General features: G+C 43.2%; 2 protein-coding genes across 2 annotated transcripts; both read left to right on the top strand.

Moving 5' to 3' along the window:
- The first annotated feature begins 2,301 nt into the window (after positions 1-2,301).
- On the top strand, positions 2,302-21,231 carry LOC136442091 (putative hydro-lyase Cbei_2760). The gene is made up of 9 exons (XM_066438714.1): positions 2,302-2,768; positions 17,351-17,532; positions 17,778-17,931; positions 18,618-18,813; positions 19,267-19,417; positions 19,548-19,670; positions 20,042-20,362; positions 20,722-20,871; positions 21,212-21,231. The coding sequence occupies exons 2-9, from the start codon at positions 17,424-17,426 to the stop codon at positions 21,229-21,231; spliced, it is 1,224 nt and encodes a 407-aa protein (XP_066294811.1). The 5' UTR covers positions 2,302-2,768; positions 17,351-17,423.
- Positions 5,546-16,349, top strand: LOC136442132 (solute carrier family 35 member G2-like). Its single transcript, XM_066438789.1, has 4 exons — positions 5,546-6,181; positions 12,979-13,118; positions 13,515-13,658; positions 14,687-16,349. The coding sequence occupies exons 1-4, from the start codon at positions 5,925-5,927 to the stop codon at positions 15,460-15,462; spliced, it is 1,317 nt and encodes a 438-aa protein (XP_066294886.1). The 5' UTR covers positions 5,546-5,924; the 3' UTR covers positions 15,463-16,349.
- Positions 21,232-22,731: the final 1,500 nt, after the last annotated feature.

Below are 22,731 nucleotides of genomic sequence, written 5' to 3' on the forward strand. Positions count from 1 at the left end.
TTTTACTCAGCTCTCAAATAGATTGTCAAACTATGTTTTGCTGTTATTCCTGCTTGACCCAGTACTTAAAAGTATTTTGGCAGAACACGTCCCACCTTTAGGTTACTTCGTCAGTAATAGCACAAACCAAAAACAATGCGCGCCGACTGACTGACCTATGTACCATAGCAAGCCGCTAGGGGGCCCAAAATCTAATAACTTTGAGGTCTCAAGAAGACCTACCCACATACCAAGTATGAAGACAATCCATTCAGGCATTCTCGAGCTATACTGTTCAGAGGCAGACGGACACACACACGAACGCTGTGCAAAACATAACCTTCTCGGCGAAGGTAAAAAGGCTCAAAAATGTTACCCACCTCCTGTCCAATTTCTGTTTCCAGTTGGCCAGTTAAACCGTTATTCGACAGAGCACGACCTTTGTATCTATGATTGAGGTCAAAACAGCTCCTGTGCTTTGTCGCAGGTGTAATACTCCTGCTTGGACCAGTTTAAACCGGTCGCGGTGTTTGGGCAGAACGCGCTCTACTTTCGCAATGCTTCACTGATGATGAGGACAAAAGCATCAGCGTGCCAAGTTACCTTGAGCTGGCTGACGGTGCGACCAATGTCAACAATGGAGACCTCTATATTTAGCTCTCTCTCTTTCTCTCTCCCCCCTCTCTCTCTCTCTGTCCCCTCCCCTGCTGATCAAAATCACAGTCTTCGTTAATTTTGCTTTGTAAAAATGTGTGTGAATATGTGACTCAATGTATTCTTTCTGTGGCATCATCATCAAATTTACTAATGCCCATCCCCTTGAAATTGAGAAAGGGCGGTACAAGAACTTGCCTGTGTGCCAAAGAACTTGTAAATACTGCATGTCAAACAAGGTGGAAGACAAAACACATTTTATGTCAGGTTGCCCATTCTACGACCACGAAATGAATGAGCTGTTTTTTAAAGAGGCCACCATTTTCCATCCTAATTTCTCAGACGAAAAGAAAACTACTCTCCTCTTAATATCACAAAACCCAAACATCACAGAAAAAGTGGGATCATTCGTCTTCCACTGTCTCGGAAAAAGAAGCCGAACCCAATAATAATAATAATAACGTTACTGGCAATTAGCCTACGGACAGGAATTTGCAATAAACTTTTATTTAATTTTACTGATGGTAACGATAAGAAATGGTCAAATGCAATGCTCTCGCTTATTGTTTTAGCCAATGCAGCTTGTATGACATAGGAAATAAGACTCGAAAATGTTACTCGTACTTACCAGTGGGTCAAAGCAGCTATTGTGTTTTGCCTTACACCTGCTTGAACCAGTTTAAACCGGCCGCGGTGTTTGGGCGGAAAGCGCCACCTTTATTTGTCCGAGGCCTTCACCTTTGCGATGCTTCATTGATAAGGCCATGTTGATTTGATTATATTGATCATATCCTCCATGTCCTCTGAGGACCATAAAACTAGCTGATACGTGCGAGTGAATAAAATAAAATGAAAATTTGCAAAAAAAGTTGCCTTCATTATAGAATCTACGTGGTCGGGAAGAATGAACAAAACTAAACAATATGGTATACCGAATAATAGATTCTTCATTTTTGTTCTTCCACATCTTCTTTTTTGACTTATTTGGCATTCTATGACATTACTATCCGTTTTCCGAGATATGTTTTTTTTTCAATGTACATCATATATTTTCTCATTTTGCAGCTGATTTGTATGGGTTACAGTATCCGAAAACTATTTTTTTGGGAAATGGACGAAATTGGTGCGCGCGCGGATGCCATCCATATAATCAAATCAACATTGCCTAACGATACAAACAAAAGGCACCAGCGTAACGGTCTTGAGGTGACTGACTGCGGCAGGAATGGAGACCGTCTATATTCAGCGTCAATAGAGAAGGAGAGCACTCTGTGATCCAAAGGCTTCAAAACACGACACACGGGAACACTCAGAAACACATTTGGCGAGCAGTTGGCAAAACAACCTGCCATTCGACGGTGAGTTTTCAAAGTCTGAACTTAAGAGTAATAATGACACCTCGTTTTCGTGTACTTTCCCTCGGCAGACATGTATACGTGCATTAGTGTTCTAGGCTGATCATTGTCGCTAGGCTGCGCTCTTCTCTCAACTAAAGTCTCCACCAGACTCATTGTAATTTCTAAAAGCTTTGCCAAAAAATTAGTGCTCTGGCCAATCATTCACCCTATTTCAAATAGGGTGAATGATTGACAGGAGCACTCCCACCCTAGGCCCTCACTGGCTAAGTATGCAGCGCCCCCTCTCTTATGAAAACCACACTCTCTGTTATTTTTGCTTCTCACCAAAACGATTAGTACGCACTTTTCGTTGCTTTTATGTTGGCCAGGTAAATATTTTCCAGGTACATAAGCAGAACATGATGTTTGTGTAACAGCTACAAGCGCATATAAGCTTATTTGCGCGGGGGTTTGAGGCGACAAGTTACCCGATATGTTGTATGTAACGTTATTATGATCTGGTTTGAACTAGAAAAACACCGTGGGTATATCCCTGACTGTTCTGTTTAGTAAACGTATACGCGGCTTCCATGGCCGTTACTCCGTGGCACCAGCAACGAAAATAGGATTTGAGATATGTAGAAAATGTGGCACAGTCCAAACCAATACCGTACGGGTCATCCAAAGGTTGTTGGGCCATGTTTACCAACGCGGAGTCAGTCATCCACGGCGGTCCGTTCTAGTTCTGCGGACGTAACGTTCGTATACGTTATACACCTGTTACCTGCAAACGTTCAGGTGAGGTGCCAAGGTTTGACTCGTATCTTATTACATCATAGATAAATGGATATCTAGCGTTGATATGTAATGATACTGTATAGTTACCCCTAATAAATATAATGCAATGACATTTCAATCAATGTTAGTTTAGTAAGTATGCCCAACTGGTTCCATCAGTGATACTAGAAACCGGTCAAAGTTCACATTATTGTGCACACCCCTTTTGCGCTATGTGTGATTCCATGGCACTGGCAAAGTCATGCACAGTAGGTCCTTTGTATACATGTACATGTAACGTTGGGTAACATAAATTCGCGGGGTACTTAAATTCGCGATTTTTCGAAAACGGGGTATTTAGGGATATGTGCTAGATGCAACATCAGTAATACCACTAGAAATGCAAACTTGACAGACTAACGTATTCAGAACACTGTCTGAAAAGCTTTGATAACCATGCATTAGAAGTTGGCTACGTCAAAAACTCTCCGTCCCTTATTGTCACAGTCTGAGGGCTTCGTGGGAGAATCATACTACATAGTTGTTCGCTGGTTTATAAGACAAATGTCACATCTGCTTCCTGCTCAACACAATTATTTACAATACAACTTATGGTCATGTACCCCGAAAAGTAAAAGTAAATGGCGTTTGGATTGACAGAAAAAGGGGGCGTCGCCCAGACAAATGCATAATTGAAGAGACACTTTAATCAACAGTTAGCAAATAGGGCAAGGGGACATAACCATACCAAAAGGTTAGATTTAGGTTAGCTGTTTATTACTATTAACGTTAGTATTCACATTTCATGATTCACATCTGCCTAAAAATCCACGTGATCCTTTTCTCATATTTTTCACTGTAGTCATAGTATAAATACATTGTACAAAGTTTTTTTCCGTCAAATTCTGTATCTGTATCTGTATAACCGGTATAACCATCCTTCGGCGTAACACACCAGCTTCGCTGATGTTTTATGTTCGCGGTTTTCGCGGTGAACTCTTTACCGCGAACTTAATAACCGCGAAAAGCCGTTCCATTGTTGTGTGAATGTAGCGCTACTAATTTTTCATACGCGAACTCAAAACCACCGCGAACACTCCATTTTCTCCCTACCGCATGATATTTTGGGTGATATAGTGGATATTGGATACTATTCTAATTCACTTCAAAACTTCACGGTCTAAGGAAAATGGACAGGTACTAGGTACACGAAATGTATCTACGGTAACCGGACGGAGGTGTGAAAGAATCATTGTAAGTCTGATTTAGTCGGAGCGGTATTATGGCCCGGTTCTTTTGGGAGGGACTACAGGGCACACGCGAGACACTAGCACAGGGTAGCCTCCGTTGCAGTCCTTCCCACTAGCGATTTTTCAACTTATCGGGTCCAGGTTCTTTGGCTGGGGGGCCGTATCTGCTTCAAGTGCTTGAGCCCCCGTATCTGCTTGGGATCCTGTAACCGCTGTTAGCCTGTAACCGCTTTTTTTAATCTAAGCACAGGGCATTGTCGTCACACACGCACGGCCCGGGTGACAGGTGTCACGGAGTTGAGTCTCTCTCTCTCTCTCTCTCTCTCTCTCTCTCTCTCTCTCTCTCTCTCTCCTCTCTCTCTCTCTCTCTCTCTCTCTCTCTCTCTCTCTCTCTCTCTCTCTCTCTCTCTCTCTCTGCTTCTGTTCTCAGACTCACTCTGGATCTCATCTCATCTCCAAGCAGATCTAACGGTTTCAAAGACCATATCCAACTGGCAAAAGAAGTTTTTGTTGCAACCCGAGTTGCACTAAAAACTCCTTTTGCCAGTTGGATACGGTATTTGCAACCGTTAGATCTGCTTGGAGATTAGATCTCATCTGATCTACTCTCAACTCAATAGACAATCGCCCAGCATGAAGAACAATAGCTACTGGGTTTAAAACTTCTCACATACATGGCTTCCTATTGATGACGACATGATCAAAGAACTGTGTTTTGCATGCAGAGTACTCAGTGCTAATTACTATAGGGCTGCAGTGTTTCGGTGACTAGCCGTGGTGACTGTTACAGGTTCATAAACAAGTTGTCAAAATCTAACGTCAAAGGTCTTCTGGGTCCTTATACACTGAGAATATACGATTTTCACACCTCTTACACCTACAGTATTTGATGACAACGAGTTCCATTCTTTTATAGTTTGAATTTACACAAAGATCACATGTGTACTATCCCCTCCAGTCCTGTATTAATATCGTGAATACTATTGTATGTAATTCCCTTCGTCTTCAAGAAAATGGACGGGTACACGGAACTTATCTTCGCGGCCGGCGGGTGGAAAAAATCGGCGATATCTACAAAACCGGACGGGGTGTGAAAGCATAATGAATAAGAACAAAGGGCAAGTCTGCATAACCTCCTTGAAGTCTGCTATGCACGCAATTCACAGGCCGAGGTGGGAAGGAATAATCAGCGAAGTCCTCTTCAAACAGGGACATAGGCTCGGACTTTTTGTTTTGTCAAGTTTTGTCTTTGTCCGACAGCCAAACTTTAGCCTGACAAAATCGCGCTCCTAGAAGCCGGCCCGACTGGAGTCATTATTAAACCTCCACCGAGCGCGAGAGCTTGTGTAAACACAGGCTGAAGCCAAACCGCTATCCAAACATAGCCTCCGTTGCAGTCCTTCCCACTAGCGATTGTTTAGCGATTTAAAGAAAAAAAATGTGTGGACAGCGGACACATGATCACAGCGGTAACAGAATCCCAAGCAGACGAGGGGTCTCAAGCAGAACCCCCCCCCCCCCCAAAAAAATTGAAAAATAAATCGCTAAAAAATCGCTAGTGGGAAGGACTGCAACGGAGGCTAATCCAATCAGATGCTAGTTTCCGGTGTTTTTATTGGGTTACTAAGTATCTATTTGGTCAGATCAAGGGTCAGATTGGTTTGTCGGCCAAACCTCTACCGGCGGTAAACAACTCCGGCCACCCCGGGTACGTACAGCAAGAATCACAAACAATTCAAGAGGCAGCAATGAGGCTTTTTGTAATCTACCCGTGAGTCCCGAGTGCTTTCACCATTTGTCAGAACAAGGACATTATCATGATTATGTCCTTGGTCAGAATTCGTATTCAAGGTCATCTGAAACCTCTGAGTCTCTAGAGAATTCATCCAATTGTTAGACCTAGTTTTGTATTACGTCATCTGGAGTTATGGGATTAGATGCGATAGGTCGACCTTTGGTACGCATGCTGGGTAACCGTATAGAGCATGCATCCCCGCATAACTGTCCCACCATGAAGTGTTATGGGAAAGGCTTGTTCTCGGCCATCGCTGCGGCGGTGGGTTACACCGTGGCGGCGTTGCTGTCCCGGCGGGTCGCTGAGGCAGGGGTTCCCGCCGTCCAGCTCGTGGCAGTCAACGAGATCTCGGCGACTGTGGCGTTCATCCCGCTTGCCGTCATTTTCTGGTGAGTACAATGTACAATCATCTTTGATTATCTCTCTCGCAAGGGACGGGGCCACGTAATTTCGTCGTACTGGGGTTTACTCGGCCGGTTATTGACGTGTTTTTAGGCGTTTTTGTCGGACTTTCTACTTTGTCAATTGTTTACACTAACCCACAGTGAGACAAAGAAAAACATGACAAAGTAGAAAGCCCGACAAAAACGCCTAAAACACGTAAAAATCCAGCCTGAACCAGCCGGACCCACTCCACTCCTCTGCTGGGAGAGTGGTACGGGTTGACAGGCTATGACGGAACTGACGGTCGATAGTCATATAAGAATTTGCGGCAACATTTTTACCCGCTCGCGGGTAAGCTAGAGATTATCTTCGGGGCCGCTCGCGACTTGCCCCGGGAAAGCGAGACCATCCGGCCGACTGGGTTAAATAGCCGAGGGAGTTGCATAACGGCCCCGCAGATAATCTCTGGCTTCCAGGGTATTACTCTCCAAGCAGAGGTTGAATTGGCAGATCGTCACCGTTTTATCATATGCCGTGTTTTTTTTTCGCCAGCCCATTCAACTGAATGGGCTAGCGAAAAAAACGGCACATGATAAAACGGTGACGATCTGCCAATTCAACCTCTGCTTGGAGAGTACCAGGGGTCAACCTTTTTCGTCGTAATGCTGCTAAATTTGGTACGACACCCACATCCAAGACTGTCCCCTTGACTGTGACGTGAACGACGTCTTGAATTTCTTGACGCAAACCTATCTTACGACGTATGTGACTGGGTTCTTATCAATTACTACAAGATGAGTTCTGATGAGACCTTAAACAAGAAGAATTCGAATTCGGTAGTTTGGCACAGTGATAATGATGAGGGCCAGCATGCCTTTTTTCGTAAGGCGAAATGCAGCCTTTTTCATCTTCGTAATCCGTAGGCAGGCGCCCAAAATCTACGTACTTCTTAATAAGTACATAAGCCGTAACGCGTAATTGTTTATTGTTATTCATTGCCACTCCCGTGTCAGAGGTGAAACTTCGAGATTCCAATAGTTTGACTTACAAAAAGCTCCAGAGCGACCAGACAGGTTCGACTTCATTTAATGCAAAAGTAATGCCGTGGCGGATCATCATTAAGATATCTCTACTGACATTATCATCCGATTTGTGCCTCACATGTGGGAATATATTTACTGTACAAATTCTAGATCTCTGAGGAACTTTTGCATTGCGACGTAGAAAGTTATATATATGTGTAATAATTACACTTTTTTCATATTAGAAGGCATGTGCTGGCATGGCTGCTAACTGATCTGTTTGAAAAGACTAGAACAGTTTTCTACGCTTTCTGACAAAGCTTTCTCGCACTGAATGCTTCTTCGTGTTTTCAGTTGCCACACGTTGTGCTCAAAATTTACCAAAAAGTTGTTCCGTAAGTTGTTTACGAGTATTTGGGTGGCAAAATACATATACGTGTCAAAGACATTATATAGGAATGGGGCGGGGTAGTTGGTTTGGTAGGTAATGGACGTGACCATGCCAGATTATGAATTACAGTCACTGTCAGCTCAGCGTATTTGGATTAATGTTGCCACGGGGGCACAAACTTGGCGTCTTTTACAAGAGCGCACGTCAGGTTACCATGTTGCCATTGGTTAAACCATGACATTGCAAAATGAGACCGTACTTCCTTCAAATACGTTGGAGTGGAGTTGAGAGAACTTAGACGTATGTGATAGCATTGGTCCCTCATAACGTCACATTATTATTTCTAAATACACGAAAATAGAAATTTCCACCATCAAAGGTCTTCCTTCATAAGCAAGCTGTGGTGTTTATCGGGCTCAAATGCGTCCTCCCATGTCAGTTATGAAAGTTCGCAGTTCAATAGTGCCTCGTTTTAACGAAAAGGTTAGACTCCATTTGATACAGAAGTCATTGTGTGCGACCTAACGTTAGTCTAGACGTGGTCATTATCACTCATGCGTTTAATGCAAAGAACTAAATTAGGATGCTTTTCAAGTAATCTCCAAGACGATCACCAGCTTTGACGCAAGAGTTCAGCTTCTAGGTGTGTGAGTTTTGACTGAGAATTCAGGCTAGAGCGTAGAGAGACTGACTGAATTTAGCGTCATATGTAGCTCCAGAATTTAGCGTCAAGCGTTCTCGGGACGCCCCATGCAGCAGCAAGTCGACCGCCTTCAATAAAATAAATACCCACATTGATTTACCCACATTGATTTAAGAGATAGTTTTAATCTAACCTCCGTTTATGCAGACTACTTCCCGGCCAGCAATACGAAAAAAATGTAATAATAAAACTGTAGCTTGAAAAAGAAAACAGCTGTTCTCTCGGTTTCAGAAGTTGAGACGCTGGTGTGGCTCACTCTGTCGCCAGGTACTGCGATCGTCGCAAAGAGCTTAGGCTAATTACAGGTTATTAGTAGATTATGCTAATTACGGTATAATTTGCATATTCAATGAGACAATGTAAAATAAGGAATTCGCAAAAGTTCCAATATTTCTTGGAGGCCTGAGGTCTCTGAACTCTTGTTCAAGCAGAAAGGGTTATTACACTACCTGTCAACTGACCGTTAATCATTGCCTACGTACATGTAAATACAGCTGTATAATTGGCATCATCGGCCTATGACCGGAGTCACATGGGGACATTCGGACTAGCCTGGGTGCCATCCTATTTCTTCCGGGCGATCCTACACTCGCTACCCTAAAAACAAGAGCTTTTAAAAAAAGCTGGCGTTTCGGCTACGTTTATAAGTGTAAATTGTCTTTTCCCTTTACTTGAAGTAAAATCTGCCAGAGGAAGTCACTCAAGGGCTGTTCAGTCTATAAGAAAAATTGTCATTTTGGGAAATGAGTACTGTTTTAATAGAGAAAGGCAGATTGGGGAAAGCAATTTTGAAGTTACGTCACTTAACTTAAGTGCTTTTGAAAAAGCTGGTCTTGGCCTACAACTTGTACTTATTTGTAAAATGTATAATAGGCTCATTATAAAAGCTATCAATGTAATTATGTACATGGCACGCAATAAAACATAAAATTTGAAAAAGCACCATTGAATCATCAGCACTATGGTAATTAAGTGAAATAGAAGTTCATAACAGCTAAGGTTCTATCTAAAATGACTACCAAATGTCAAACAAATCAACAGCTACCTCATCCGTATTATTCTGGTTTCCGCATTTACAACATTTCTTCCTTATTTTCCTGGGTAATTTTGCTAAAATTCATGAAAATTCCCATAGTTTTGTGCCGAGGGGCGCCACTTTCCACGTCCGTGTTGTCTGAATGAAGTCGATACTGAACAATGGAGCATTTGCTACTGTAACAAAGAATCGCTGTTTTGCAAACAACATCAAGAGCCTCTGTTTACATCGGGGATAGAAGTTTAGTGGCGAGTGTTTTGCAAGAATCATCTTACCGCGCATAGGAGCCGCTGCACGGTATTTTCCATTACAATGAACAGAAAAATTCGAATGCCGGGTTTGGAATCTATGAAGTCCTGTTCATAAGACAAAGGCCTTGTATATATTAAATGAATATTTAAAAATAACAAATATAAAATATTTCTTTATTTATTAATGAAAAAAATGATATTCATGAATATGATATTGATAGATTAATATAATATCAATATATATTTTTGATATTCAATATCTAAAAAGAACCAAAAAAAAGCATGCACGGACACGAACCCGGATCTTCTGGGTCCGAAGTGCTTCGCGTTGCCAGATCGGCCAAGCTGCGGTTCGTAACTAAGCACTCTGAACGTAATGCTATAGCCTCACTATATGGTATCATTTATGCCGATTTTTGGTCGTTTTCTTGACGAAATCGTTTTTTTTCTTCTGCAATCTTGTGGAATAGATGTAATATGGTCATTTTTCAGGATATCAAAGTCCGAAACCACAATGCAATGATATTTCCGAACAGTTGTAGCAGTTACATGCGGTCGCCGTCCTGTGTCACATGCAAATCTAGCCTGCCTGCCTTTTCGTGCTCTCTTGCCATATAAGGCAACGGCTATACAAGGATTTGAGAACGTATTGCCATATAAGGTCTTATTGTGTGCGACACAGTGTTGAACCAAGCTTCCCTGGTTCCTTCCTTGAAGGTAAAAGCCAGGACAATGCGTTCCGGCGCGCATGCGCCGAAACGCAAAAAATTTAGGGTAGCGAGTGTAGGAGCCCCCGGTAGAAATAGGATGGCACCCAGGCTACATTCGGACGCCAGTCTGGAAAATCTACTCTGATTGGACGGGGCTTGGTGACTTCAAGGAGGTTAAACTTCTTGGTGACCTGCAAACATCGGCCGATCTAGCCTCCTTTGCAGACTTTTTGGAACGGCGGCGTTAAACTTTTTGTGGGAGCGCTGATAAAGGATTTAGGAGGCTGACCGATCCCTAAAATGACGCAGTGGTTGAGAGGACACCAGCCGTATTCCGACCGAAAACGTCAACCTATTTATATAGGTTGCAAACTGTAACTTCTTTGCGGACCAACTCCTCTGTACGATGGCATGTTATCAGTCAATTTGGCCAAATTCTACCATTTTTCCAGCGACCTGTGGAGCCTGGTAGAGGCTTCGTGAGATGAGCTATTTTCCTGATGTATGACGCTGGCGTAAATACTACGTGTCTAGACAACGTTGCTATGGCTGTCATCCGAGTACGTCCGAGTGTGTGTTTAGTTTATTGGATTGCATACATACGCCAGCAACAGAGTAACTTTAATCAAGAACGTAAATACTATTCATTTCATTGTCCTATGTGCTACGTGCCCAGACATAGTTATTATAGCCCCCCCCCCTCTCACTGGACCCGCGACACGCTGGCGACCTCGCTGCGACCGAGCGATTTGACCCCGCGCTAAACGAATTTCATCGATAAAAAACTACTCTTTTTACGCTTTGTGTGATTTGTTGTCCTTTTTAATCATGCTTGTATATACGTTTTGCATGATATTCCCGTTATAAAGTCAAGGCTAACTTAAATTCAATCTTGGGCGCAGCGAGGTCGCCAACGCGTCGCGGTCCAGTGAGAGGGGAGGGGGGGGAGGGGGGGGTGGGGGGTCTTTAATAACTATGTCTGGGCACATAGCACATAGGGAAATAGAATGAATAGTACTTACGTTGTTAATTAAAGCAAGTAACTCTGTTGCTAGCGTATGTATGTAGCCTGTGTTTACACAAGCTCTTGGCCGGAGGTTACTGGATGGCGGTCACAGGACCGTCTGGCCACTAGGAGCGCGATTCGTCAGGCTACGTATGTATGCAATCCATATGGATCAGGATGACATCCTCTGGGAACCCCAAAACTGATGCGAGCGTGCGAATACAAAGATAGTTTAAAAAAAGGTGCCTTCATTATGAAATCAGGTTGAGAACAGATATCCTGTGGGGTCTAAGTCAGGGGGCCTGTTGAAGACTTCTCTTTGGAGTATGTTGGCCCTAGAGCCGAGGAGTTGTACTATCCAAGCAGAGGAGTGGGTCCAGTTGGTTTTTGACGTATTAAGGCGTTTTTGTCAGGCTTTCTATTTTGTCTCGTTTTTTGTGTGTTCCTTGTGGGTTTGGGGATGATTGACTAGTATACTACCACACGTGCCGTTCTTGAAATGCGACTCCTTCATATTCGTACGTTATCAGTCTTATTTGATCAGCACTCAATATGTAGACTGACTCGATACAATCTAGAGCTCACGGTTAAGTGCGGCAGGCGTCTCTCTGCCTTGTACATATTTATATAGCTCGTGTTTCAGAAATACGCGATCATGACCGTTGGAGGTTGAACTTGAATGGCCTGAATCTGGGTCACCCATTATCATGGTTGTGTTTGTTTCTGATAGGGCTGTCACGTTGTAATTTTGGTACAGAAGACTATCAGTCTTGATAGGACGTAAATACTATTACTTTTATTGCCCTATGTGCTACGTGCCCAGACTTATAGTTATCTATGTATTTTAGTCTTGCGTTTTGTGTACGCCTTCATGTGTGTTTGTGTGCTTTGTGAAAGTTTGTATTGCATTTTGAATATTGTTCCCTTTGTAATAGCCTTCGGCTAGTTGGGTAGCCTTGGCTGTACTTTTTTACAGCCAAATAAAGAAATCAAATCAAATCAAGGTGCCAGCGTTAGTGAAGACTGACGTTCACTTTCAAGTCCGTCGAAGGTTATTGAATTATCAAATACAGGTTGTTCCCTAGCCATCTCAACGGGTTTAGACAAAGTAGAGAATCAAGTCCATTGTTGCATCATATGTGTTACAAGGTTTGGAAAGAAACGTACTCGACGAAATCTAAATTAGTTGCTAGTTCATGATTTTAAGATATTTAGTTCTTCGCGTTCGTTGACGTAAGTCGATTATGTTTTATCATTGCATTACTCTTGCCTTGTTGAAATCACGTCAAGATCCTCATGTTGTAAACCAATGCCAGGCCCACCAATGCTATGCACCAAGCAACAGCCCTGGCGATGTGTCCTCCTCGCCCAGTTAGCACTGGCCATCAGCCAATCACGTCGCCACCCACGGTCAAAAGGCAACGTGATTGGCTGGTAACTTCCGCTCCAACAACGGCAGAGAGAGTATCTGATTGGCTGACAGCTGGCCAGCGCTAAAGCGGGAAGGACGAATCGCAGGCCGTTACGTCACCAGGACCGTTGTTTGACACATAAACCGGCGGTTCTTGCATGAGATGATGCGTAAACCTAGACATGCATTTTTACAGTTTTCTTTTTAACACTTTTTTTTACGTTTATTGTTTGGTTTGAAGTCTAAAATAAATTTTGATTGTATCTTTCCAGCTGCAGAGACGGTACCTATACACATGACGGTCCCTGGTACAGGTACAGCTGGCGGACTTTAGTACAGCTGCTGTCATGTGGGCTGATCCGGGTGGTGTGTACGAGCTGTCTCCTCGTCTCGGCTCTGCTCATCCCCCCAGGTAAGACCATACGTCTTCTTCTTCTTCTTAAACGTTAGAGGAGTAATGACTCCGGTAACCACCTAGGTCCTCCTTCCTCAAACTATATATTGTAACAGTGGGGTTCAAGCGCCACTAACTGACCAGTCTAACTGGTCCGGACCTTTTAGCCTAGCGGTTAAGGCATACGGCCTGTCGACTGGCGGGCCCGGGTTCGATCCCCAGGATCCAGGACTCTGTTTCTACTCGCCTCTTGTGTTTCACTATCTTGTCACACCTCCATATCTCTTTTATAGTCCTGGCTACCAATCACATGTGATCAAGTAAATATCTTGTGTTGCAGTACTACTACTAGTAACAGAAGCTATTCGTTGTTGATTTGGGCTGCCAATCACGTCTATTGTTTTTGTATCCTAGGTAACACCTTCGCCATTGGTCGCGGAGCGATAAGCCCACTTGTGACATTACTGGTCGCATGGAAACTCATCAAGGAATCACCCGGGCGTGTCGTTCTGGTGGGCGTGGGCGTCAGAATCGCTGCCATTGGTCTAATCGTTGCCGGTAAGAGGAAACCCTGGCTTGATAGATGAGTCTAGATAATCTCCAAGCAGCTCTAACGGTGGCAAACCTGCCAGTTGGATACGATCTTTGCCACCGTTAGATATGCTTAATTGGAGATTAGAGTCTAGCCTGGGCTGGAGTCCAGCCTTGTTTAATAGCTTTGGCCCACTCCCAGGGTTCGGTCGCCGCCAACGAGCAGACCTTGGGAACGGGCCAATGCTACTAAGGCTGAAGTCCAGGCTAAGATGAGTCATGATTTTTTAAACTGAAGTTTCTAGTAGCTGCAAGATAGGAGATGCTAGGAACTTCCCTAAGTTTCATTGACTGCGATTTAGACAGATTTGATGTTGCGGGACTTCACACCCTGTACGTTTCCTGATCTAACTCATCAGCACGGCATGGCTTGAAGCCTACGAATACTATTAAGGTTGTGTACGCTATATCCGGTTGTACAACGGAGTAAAACGGTCACCAACAACCTTTCGATCAGTTCTCTGAGACTCTGACCCTTACCAGGTTTAAATGACCTATGTCACGTGACCGGGACGGAAGTGTGACGTCAGCTACGTATCAAAGGTGTTTGGTAGTTGGTAGCTGCCCCCGTCTCGGTATGGTTGATAGCCTCTGATTTACATGCCACTTTTAATCTGCTTAGAAGCAATCCTGATCGGTGTCCAAAATTTTGGCTTTATTCAAAGTCACGGAATGTCCTGGGCATCGGCCATTTCATCTTAAGAATCAGGGAAATCTTGTAATTAAGAGCGTTAATTTGTGTATATGTATATGTATATAGCATATACAATCTTCATAATGAGACATATATATATATATATATATATATATATATATATATATATATATATATATATATATATATATATATATATATATATATATATATATATATATATATATATATATATATATATATATATATATATATATATATATATATATATATATATATATATATATATATATATATATATATATATATATATATATATATATATATATAATTTTCTTAGGTGGAGTTCCAGAAGAGAGGACGAGCGATAAAAGTATGGCCTTACTTTCTGACAACACCACCCGGACAAGTAGCTACTCAATCGACATTTCACAAGTCGACAACGCGACTTCCTGCGCGAACACAACATTCCCTGCCAACTGCGGCACCTTCCATTCGACCAACACAACATCCACGACTCCAGCAAGCCTGCAAACACCCTACATCATCGGCAACGTCCTAGCCTTCATCGGTCCGATCGGTTTCTGCTTTGTCAACGTGATGTATAGGTCTTTATTACAGAGACTGCCCAGAACAACGTGTTTAGCGTTTGCAGAAGGGATGGGTTCTGTATTTCTTGTACCTATCATGTACGCCTTGGTCACCCCAAAATGGAGATTGGAGTCTGACGTAGCGCTCTACCTTGCAGGTCAAGGGTTAACGTGGGTGTCGGCAGCTTACTGTTTGTCCATAAGCTTGCTTGAGGAGAAAGCCATCGTTGTAGAGATGCTACAAGGAGCAGCTATCGCACTGGCCTTCTTGCTACAGTACCTGATCTTTGACATTAGACCGTCAGTGCTGGAGCTTATAGGGGCGTGTGTTATAGTGTTTACCATCGTACTCGTTTCAGTGGTCACGTGGAGAAAGGCGATGAAAAAAGATAGAATAAAAGAAATATTAAAGACCGACGGTGTAGAAGGTAAGGAAGAAGTGAAAGACGAGGCTGCAACAAAAATGTTAAACGGGAAGGACATAAGTTGTCAGCCAAGCAGCGTAGAAAGAGAGACATATGTGTAAGGTACAATTGTTGTAGATTTGCATACAAGAACGAATAATTATCACTTTTCCTTTTTGTTTCAATGAGTTGTGATGAGTTTGATAGAATGTGAGTAGACCTTTTTGAGAAGATTGAAAACTTTTGCTTCCCCTAGCGACCTTCTTTGAAAGTACAGCAGAACATTAGATTGAGATGAATTTTGGGTGAAAGAGTCTCAGCGATATCCTGTGGAACTGCAGCCACTATATTGTTCATTTTTGAGCTGAATCAAGAATGTAAAAATGGATTGCCATGATTTTGTGATGTACATGTTACTATCTACTATCAATATTACGCACAAATTATGCAAATACCGGCGTGTTTGCGAAACTTTTGATATAAAATATCTCAGACGTCAACACCTTAGAGCTAGAATTCTTTTTTTAGATTGCCATCTGCCTTACTCTAGGAGCTTCTAACCAATCAAATGTATTCTGTTTTCATTATTTTCTGTTGTTATAGACAGCTGTTCTAGTGGCTTTTATTGGTTCTGTTGTTATGTATGTGTATTTGGTTATTTCATATTTTGAATGTTTTTCGATGATAATTTGCAGAACACGCAAAGAACAGACAATGAAGAATGTCTTACAATTGTCACTTTTATGTCCGATAACATTTTACATGGGGGAAGAGTGTGATTAACATGTTTCTTCCATCCCCAAGCACATATTCTTTTATAGTTATCCTTATCAATTTTCACCCTGTTATGTTTTAAACTATGCGAACTTTTCTTGACATCATCACCTTTGAAATAGACAGGCAATAGATGATTAACAATTAACACGAAGAAATATGTCGATGTTAACTTGTGATGAATGGATAAGTGCAATACTACATACAATCTATGCAAATAAAGACGTAATTTGAATGTTGCTGTCCTATGGTCATACATGGGGAAACTACTAGTATTCTAGTACGAAGCATTACTAATGTTCCCTTTCCACTAGACGGCAATCGCTGAGCGACTACAGGATGTGTGTGGCTCTTGATGTTGCCATTGGAATATGGTACACGATGTAAAAGTATTTGTAAGCAGCGACACCTGTGCTGCAGTACAATGTGGAACAATCAGAATTGCCTTGAAGAAGATGACAGATGGTCACCGAAACGTCGGTTGAATAAATCACTTGGTTGAGTAAAAAGAGTTATTTTATTCAGTTACTTACCAACCCGATGAAACTATTCACGGATGTAAAAGTATGATTTCAAAGAGCTCGAAAACAAAACATACAAAACAAAACAAAATCGTTGTTGTTTTTAAATGAAATTTGTTGAGCGATCCGTCAAATCCTTGGTAGCTCCAAGTGCATCCTATATAATGTCCTTGGTTGCCGCCTCTTGGGAAAGGGAGCGCAACAAAGAATGGCTGGCCCACTATTTACAGGTCATTCAGTCGACATTGCTACATGTGCTATCAAACATGTCTATTTTTACTTACACATTCCTGTGCAAGTAAAGACATCAATTAGACTTAAAGATGACATGTCATTCACCTATCTTTATCAGCTTTGACCTTAAAGTATGATCTATAATACTTTTTTAAGATGTTGATAATATGCACAATGGTTTTTATCATTGTCATGCCAACATGCTTGTTAGTGGCAGAGTCAACGGCTATGGTTAGAATTTACATATTGTTATTTTCACTGAAGTGGCTAAAAAGGTGGCGTTTAAATGCATGTATTTCGATATTTTGACTAACTATTCAAGTCAAACTTACTTGGAAAGGTTTGTAGTTTGTTGTTCCGTGCTGTTAACTGATTTTTAAGAATAAGCTTACCATAAGGCCCTACGAGCATACTGGTCCCTACAGCTGCATGGTCTGTGTCTGTGTTGTTCAACCGCTCTTTGGTTCAAAATACTTCACAGGCACCCGGTGCGGCTGATGCTTACGATACGTCGAGAGGACGATCATCACATCAACACCGGCGTTTGAACCGCGATGTCTCGGTGGGACGACGAGACGTTTGCCGACTGGCACCCGCAGGACGTCCGGCGTCTCATCCGGGCAGGAGAGCTGCGCGGCAGGCCGACGTCAGGGATGTGTTCTGGTGAGATCAAGCTCTACAGATTGTGACTGTTGACAATTTTTGCTAGTCTCCAAGCACGGCTCAGTGTTTTTAGGCTTGATATATATATATATATATACGTCTTTCTAGTGGCCCTCAAATGGCAGGGGAAAAAGGGGACCACCAGAAAGAGGTGAAAAGAGCCATAAATAGTGTATAACACTGAGCCGGATCCTACATCTTCTTGGAGATTTATTCAAAGACGAAACGTATTGTCATTTCTACAGGGTATGCCCAGGCCAACGTAACCATTGTGCCGAAGTTCCTGGCTGATGACTTCGAGGCTTTTTGTTCACTGAATCCGGGTGCTTTTCCTGTGCTGTACAGGTCTAAACCTGGCGAGCTGTCTGCTCCGCCGCTAGCAGAAGAATCCGACATCAGGTAAGATGGCGTAGCAGCCTCAGATTCATCCTTGTATCTTCAACTTGTGTTCGCTTCAACCGTCACGACCTCGACAGGTAGCCTTTACAAGGCTCCGCGGATGGCTGGAAAAATAGTAGATGGCAGATTTGACCCTCTCTCCGTAGACAACTCCATTAGCATACTATACACTCTATTTGGCAAATTTCGACTATTTTTCCAGCCATCCGAGGAGCCTGGTAGAGGCTACTCGACAGGAGCCAACAAGCTAAACAAGGATGGATTTCAGGCCAACATCCTTTCATACCAGGTCCGCCGCTTGTGTGTCGGCCTGCGATCCGTCATTCTCGCGGCGTTAGCCCTGGCCAGCCGTCAGCCAATCCGAGCCTCTCCCTCCTTCTGTCTGTTGGAGGGGAAGTCACCAGTTAGTCAGGTTGTATCTTGACCGTAGGTTGCGACCTGACTGGCTAGTGATGGCCGACCAACTCTAACGCAGCGAGAACGACGGATCAGAGGCCGATGCGCCGGGGTTGTTAATTGATATACACAAGCAGCGGGCGTGGCATAAGAGGATGCGGGTTAAATCTATGGCCGCTTCCCGCAATATTTGTCTTTGAACGAAGAATGAAGTAAATCAGCAGACACTGTCATGCGACGTGCCACAGATTGAACGATGTTTATGAACGCTACGTTTCATGTTGCCGCAGGACGGACGGTATGTACAGTGTCTGTAAGAGCGGCAGAATTCTACCAGAGCCGGGCACTTTGCTGCAGTACACGGAAGAGATGAAGGACATGGTGACGTTCTACACAGGCTGCAGCTTCTCGTTCGAAGGGGCGTTTCTCACAGCAGGTGTTCCCGTACGGAACGTGGAGCAACGGCTGGATGTCGGCATATATAGGGTATTTCTACTTTGTACATCCTCTCGTGTATATCATGCATATATGTCAAGCAATGACCCTGGCGTGCTGGCCCTGCGATTCGTCCGTCTTGTTGCCTACGTAGGTGCTGGTCAGCCGTCACCAGCCAATCACGTTGCTGCCTATGGTCAAGAGGCAACATGATTGGCTCGTAACTTTCCCTCCAACAACAGGAGAGGGAGGATCCGATTAGCTGACAGCTGACCAGTGCTGACATAGCGCAGGGAAAAAAGGACAGGTCGCTAATGCCTTGCCATTTACACATAGCTGAAGCAGCAGGATGACATTCAGTCATTTTAGATGAAACACATCAGAAATGATTGCTGTACTGATATATGTGCATAGAGTGATTGGGTGCATCTTTGGCATTTCGAGTAGTTAATTAGGACCATGCAATATATGTCAAAGATCTTCCGTGCTATTTTTTTTTTCCAGACGAGTATTCGCTGCCATCCTTTCAACTCATTTGACTGTGAAGTTGTGGTGTCCATGCGCTACATACCAAAAGACAAACTAGAGACCGCCTTTCGGGTCACACACTGGACACCAAGCTCACACGGGGCTCCTATCCACATTGGAGACCCAGGTATAAAATAGTAGTATAGGAAAGGGACTGTTTTTTCATTTTCTGTGTATTTTACATATATCACCTTGCGCCCATATGAGTTGGTTCAAAAACTGATAAAATTTACGTAAGATACTTTTCGTTATTCCAGCCATAATAGGTATAAGTGACCTGGAGAACATTGACTGGGGCGATGTTGTGGAGCCCACCCCGGGAGATGTCCCTGTGTTCTGGCCGTGTGGGGTCACCATGGAGCCGGCTGTGATGTCTGCTTGTAAGTTTCGCCAAATAACAGTTACTCAAGCAACTGAATATGATTTTGGAAACGGTCAGACGTTTCAAGCAGCATTCACTACTTTTCGTCAGTGACTCTGAGCACGATTTGTCGAACAACATCTTGCAAAGTAGTGGATGCTACTTGAAACGTTTGACCGTTTCCAAAATCATATCCAGTTGCTTGAGTAACTGTTATTTGGCGTATCGTATTACCTGGATGTCTAACCTTTGTCGACGTGCTTGTAAGTTAGTTTGTAATTCAGTATTCCAAAATAAAATATCGTTGTTGTAAATTTTATCACATCACTAGATTGTAAGGTTTACAATGACATTGTTAACTCATCAGTACTTCTTTGCATCTTCCAATAGCTCCGCCCATTGGTTTCTTCACCCATGGCACTAAGGGATGCCTTTTCCTCTGTGACACCAAGACGACCTTTGTCAAGGGCACAAACATGGCCGACATCCCTAGCCTCGTGCAGATATCCCAGAATCCTCTGCTCTACAGCGTGGCATCAGAAAAGGCTGTTGGGATCGTTCAGGAACTGGAGAGGCTGATACTGCCAGTTCGGGAGGCGCAGAATGGATGTTTGTCAGACTTACACGACGAAGACGCGTTGTTGAAGTCGGCCCTATCCCTGTCCCATGCGTCGTCAGTCGCTGTGGTGGTTCCACCGCATCTTGGACAAGGTAGGAAACTAGCTGCTGCGTCCAATTTTTCTTATTATCGTTTTGCTTCCCGCTTAAGAAATAAAAGAAATACCGTTGCTATGCTTTCCTTTCTCTTTGTCGGTTCGACGTGCCATCCTTGTTTTCAAAGTTTCCAACCAAAAATATATAAGTTATACCTTTATGAATGCAGTGAACCCTAGACATAGTGAACACTCAAGGGTACGTAATGCTTGGATCAATGGTGAAAATCTAAGGAACTACCAAAAGTAGCCAAATGTGGTCACAAGTACCAGATTGACTGTATTTGTATTTGCGTATTGTCTCTATTTTTGACCTGAGAGAAAGCATACCAGCTTTTAAATATCCCTTCCCCGCAGAATCCGGCTCACATGAACAGTATGGCAGGCTCCAGGGCGCTGTTGCTATGACGGCCATGTTACAAGCGTTAGGGAAGGACGTCACTATGGTAACTGATGAGAACAACAAAGACCTGTTGGAGAGTATCGCAAGGGAACTCGTACGCGTAGGTGGGTATTAGTAATATGATAGTGGAACTTCTGTCTCATTGATATAATAATGTCGACTCATGTTGATATGTAACAAAAAGACTTCGAAGGAGACCGGCATACCTTAAGCCCCCGTCTCACATCTAGGATCTTTCCACTTCTTTGCTCCCGACCATTCCCCAACCAAGGTTGTCACTGGGTTGGGAGTAGCCTGGAATCCGTTCTATTCTAGCTCCAGTTTGCTTCTCTGGCCGCATTCAAGCAGAATATTAATTTCCCGAGTTTGGCTTTTCAACATCTTTTGTCGGCTGGCGCAGACGAATTTTAAAGAGTAGTAGGCAACCTTGACTCACAACCACAGATGACCTTGCTCACGACTGATTCCCAACCTTGGTCTGAAGAAGTTTAGAATGCCATGATCGGCTATGTGTGACAGATGCCTTAAATGTCAGGAAGATGTAAAAAAAAAAGGACATAACAAAGGAGATGACTAGAAACAGATATCTCTCCTGCACTATATCGAACATTTCATGTGTAGCTGTAATTTCATATGACACATCAGTTCTCTCCTTCCACAGGATATTTGAAGAAAGCCTTCACAGTTCTACCCTACCCACAAGGCAACATATCCAGCGCTGACAAAAGCACGGCGCTACAGTTTCTCACGGGAGAAAACGGTCCGGCAAAACCCAAGTTCGACCATGTGGTGAGGATCGGGGGTGTTGTACAACCAGGGCAGCCTGCTCGCGACACGGAAGAAGACCAGGGTGTCGACCAACTGTTCCGTGTAAAACTGCCGTGGATGAAAACGACAGGTAACAAATAGTTTTCCAAAAACATCAGCTGCAAACCTTTCTGTAACAGGAAAACGCTGTTTTTTTTTCAATGCCACATTCATGTTGTTTGTGTTCGTCGTTCCTTTTATTCATTGATGTATCCACAATATCTTTTTGTCATATATCTTGTCTGACCCTTACCTCTTCCCTTATGCCCTCAATGAAAAGCGGCCTGCAAGGCAATTTGAGCTTCTCATAAATAGACAAAGGTTCAAACAAACAAATAACGTTTACTATGCCCTATATCAGGTATTGGTGTAGATGGCAGTGATATTGGGATCTCGACGGACTATACCATTAGAGCAGGGGTGTCCTGTCTGGGTGGGTGGGCCGTTGCCATGGCGATGTTCGTTCTGAATACCTGCCCAATCCACGACCGCTACCAGAGGAGAAGCGTGGGGATGGCCAGGGATATGACGGACGCTACGGAGGACGCTGTCTCAGTGGAAAGGGTACGTGTACATGTGATCTACGATCATACCATGTTTTTCCGACGCAAAACTTTCGTTAATGAACTAATTCAAAGTCTTTGAATAGTTAACGATTGCAAGGTATCTCAAAACAAGGAATCCGCGTTGTTTTACATTGACATAAATGGGTGGGTAAAACAGACATTCGTTCATTGCAGGAACTACTTGCCCTGTCCGCGGTGTTGAAACAGACCAACGGCAGGGAAAGCCTGGTGGACCTGCAGTTCTCCGCTGAACAGAAAGGCGTCATTACTGCAATGAGAAACATAGCTGTGCTAAGCTAGTTCAGCCTTGCCGTGTATCAAAGCAGTACTTCATTTGATGGCCTGGAATGTGTCATCTTTTAATGGTGACGGAAAATTAAGAATACATTTTAACTTAATTGTATTAGAGAGAAGTTGTTATAAGAAGTAATATTTTACCCCAATTTTATACAGAGAATTTTTTAGCATGCAGATTATCAGTAATGTTGTCTAAAATTGTTTGCAAGAAGGCAGGTAATGAGCATATCGAGTAAACATAGACCACACAACTGTCAACTTATTTCTGTATGATCTAGTGTATGTGTCAACTTC

The sequence above is a fragment of the Branchiostoma lanceolatum genome, chromosome 9 (assembly GCF_035083965.1).
Source record: "Branchiostoma lanceolatum isolate klBraLanc5 chromosome 9, klBraLanc5.hap2, whole genome shotgun sequence".
Lineage (NCBI taxonomy): Eukaryota > Metazoa > Chordata > Leptocardii > Amphioxiformes > Branchiostomatidae > Branchiostoma > Branchiostoma lanceolatum.

Bases quoted from the DNA above. Each gene is read 5' to 3' on its own strand.
- LOC136442132 (XM_066438789.1), top strand. From the start codon at position 5,925: ATGGGATTAGATGCGATAGGTCGACCTTTGGTACGCATGCTGGGTAAC. The intron at 6,182-12,978 runs GTGAGTACAATG...GTATCTTTCCAG, and splicing joins CCGCTTGCCGTCATTTTCTG to CTGCAGAGACGGTACCTATA. The intron at 13,659-14,686 runs GTAAGAGGAAAC...TAATTTTCTTAG, and splicing joins CATTGGTCTAATCGTTGCCG to GTGGAGTTCCAGAAGAGAGG.
- LOC136442091 (XM_066438714.1), top strand. From the start codon at position 17,424: ATGTCTCGGTGGGACGACGAGACGTTTGCCGACTGGCACCCGCAGGAC. The intron at 17,533-17,777 runs GTGAGATCAAGC...TCATTTCTACAG, and splicing joins GACGTCAGGGATGTGTTCTG to GGTATGCCCAGGCCAACGTA. The intron at 19,671-20,041 runs GTAAGTTTCGCC...ATCTTCCAATAG, and splicing joins GCCGGCTGTGATGTCTGCTT to CTCCGCCCATTGGTTTCTTC.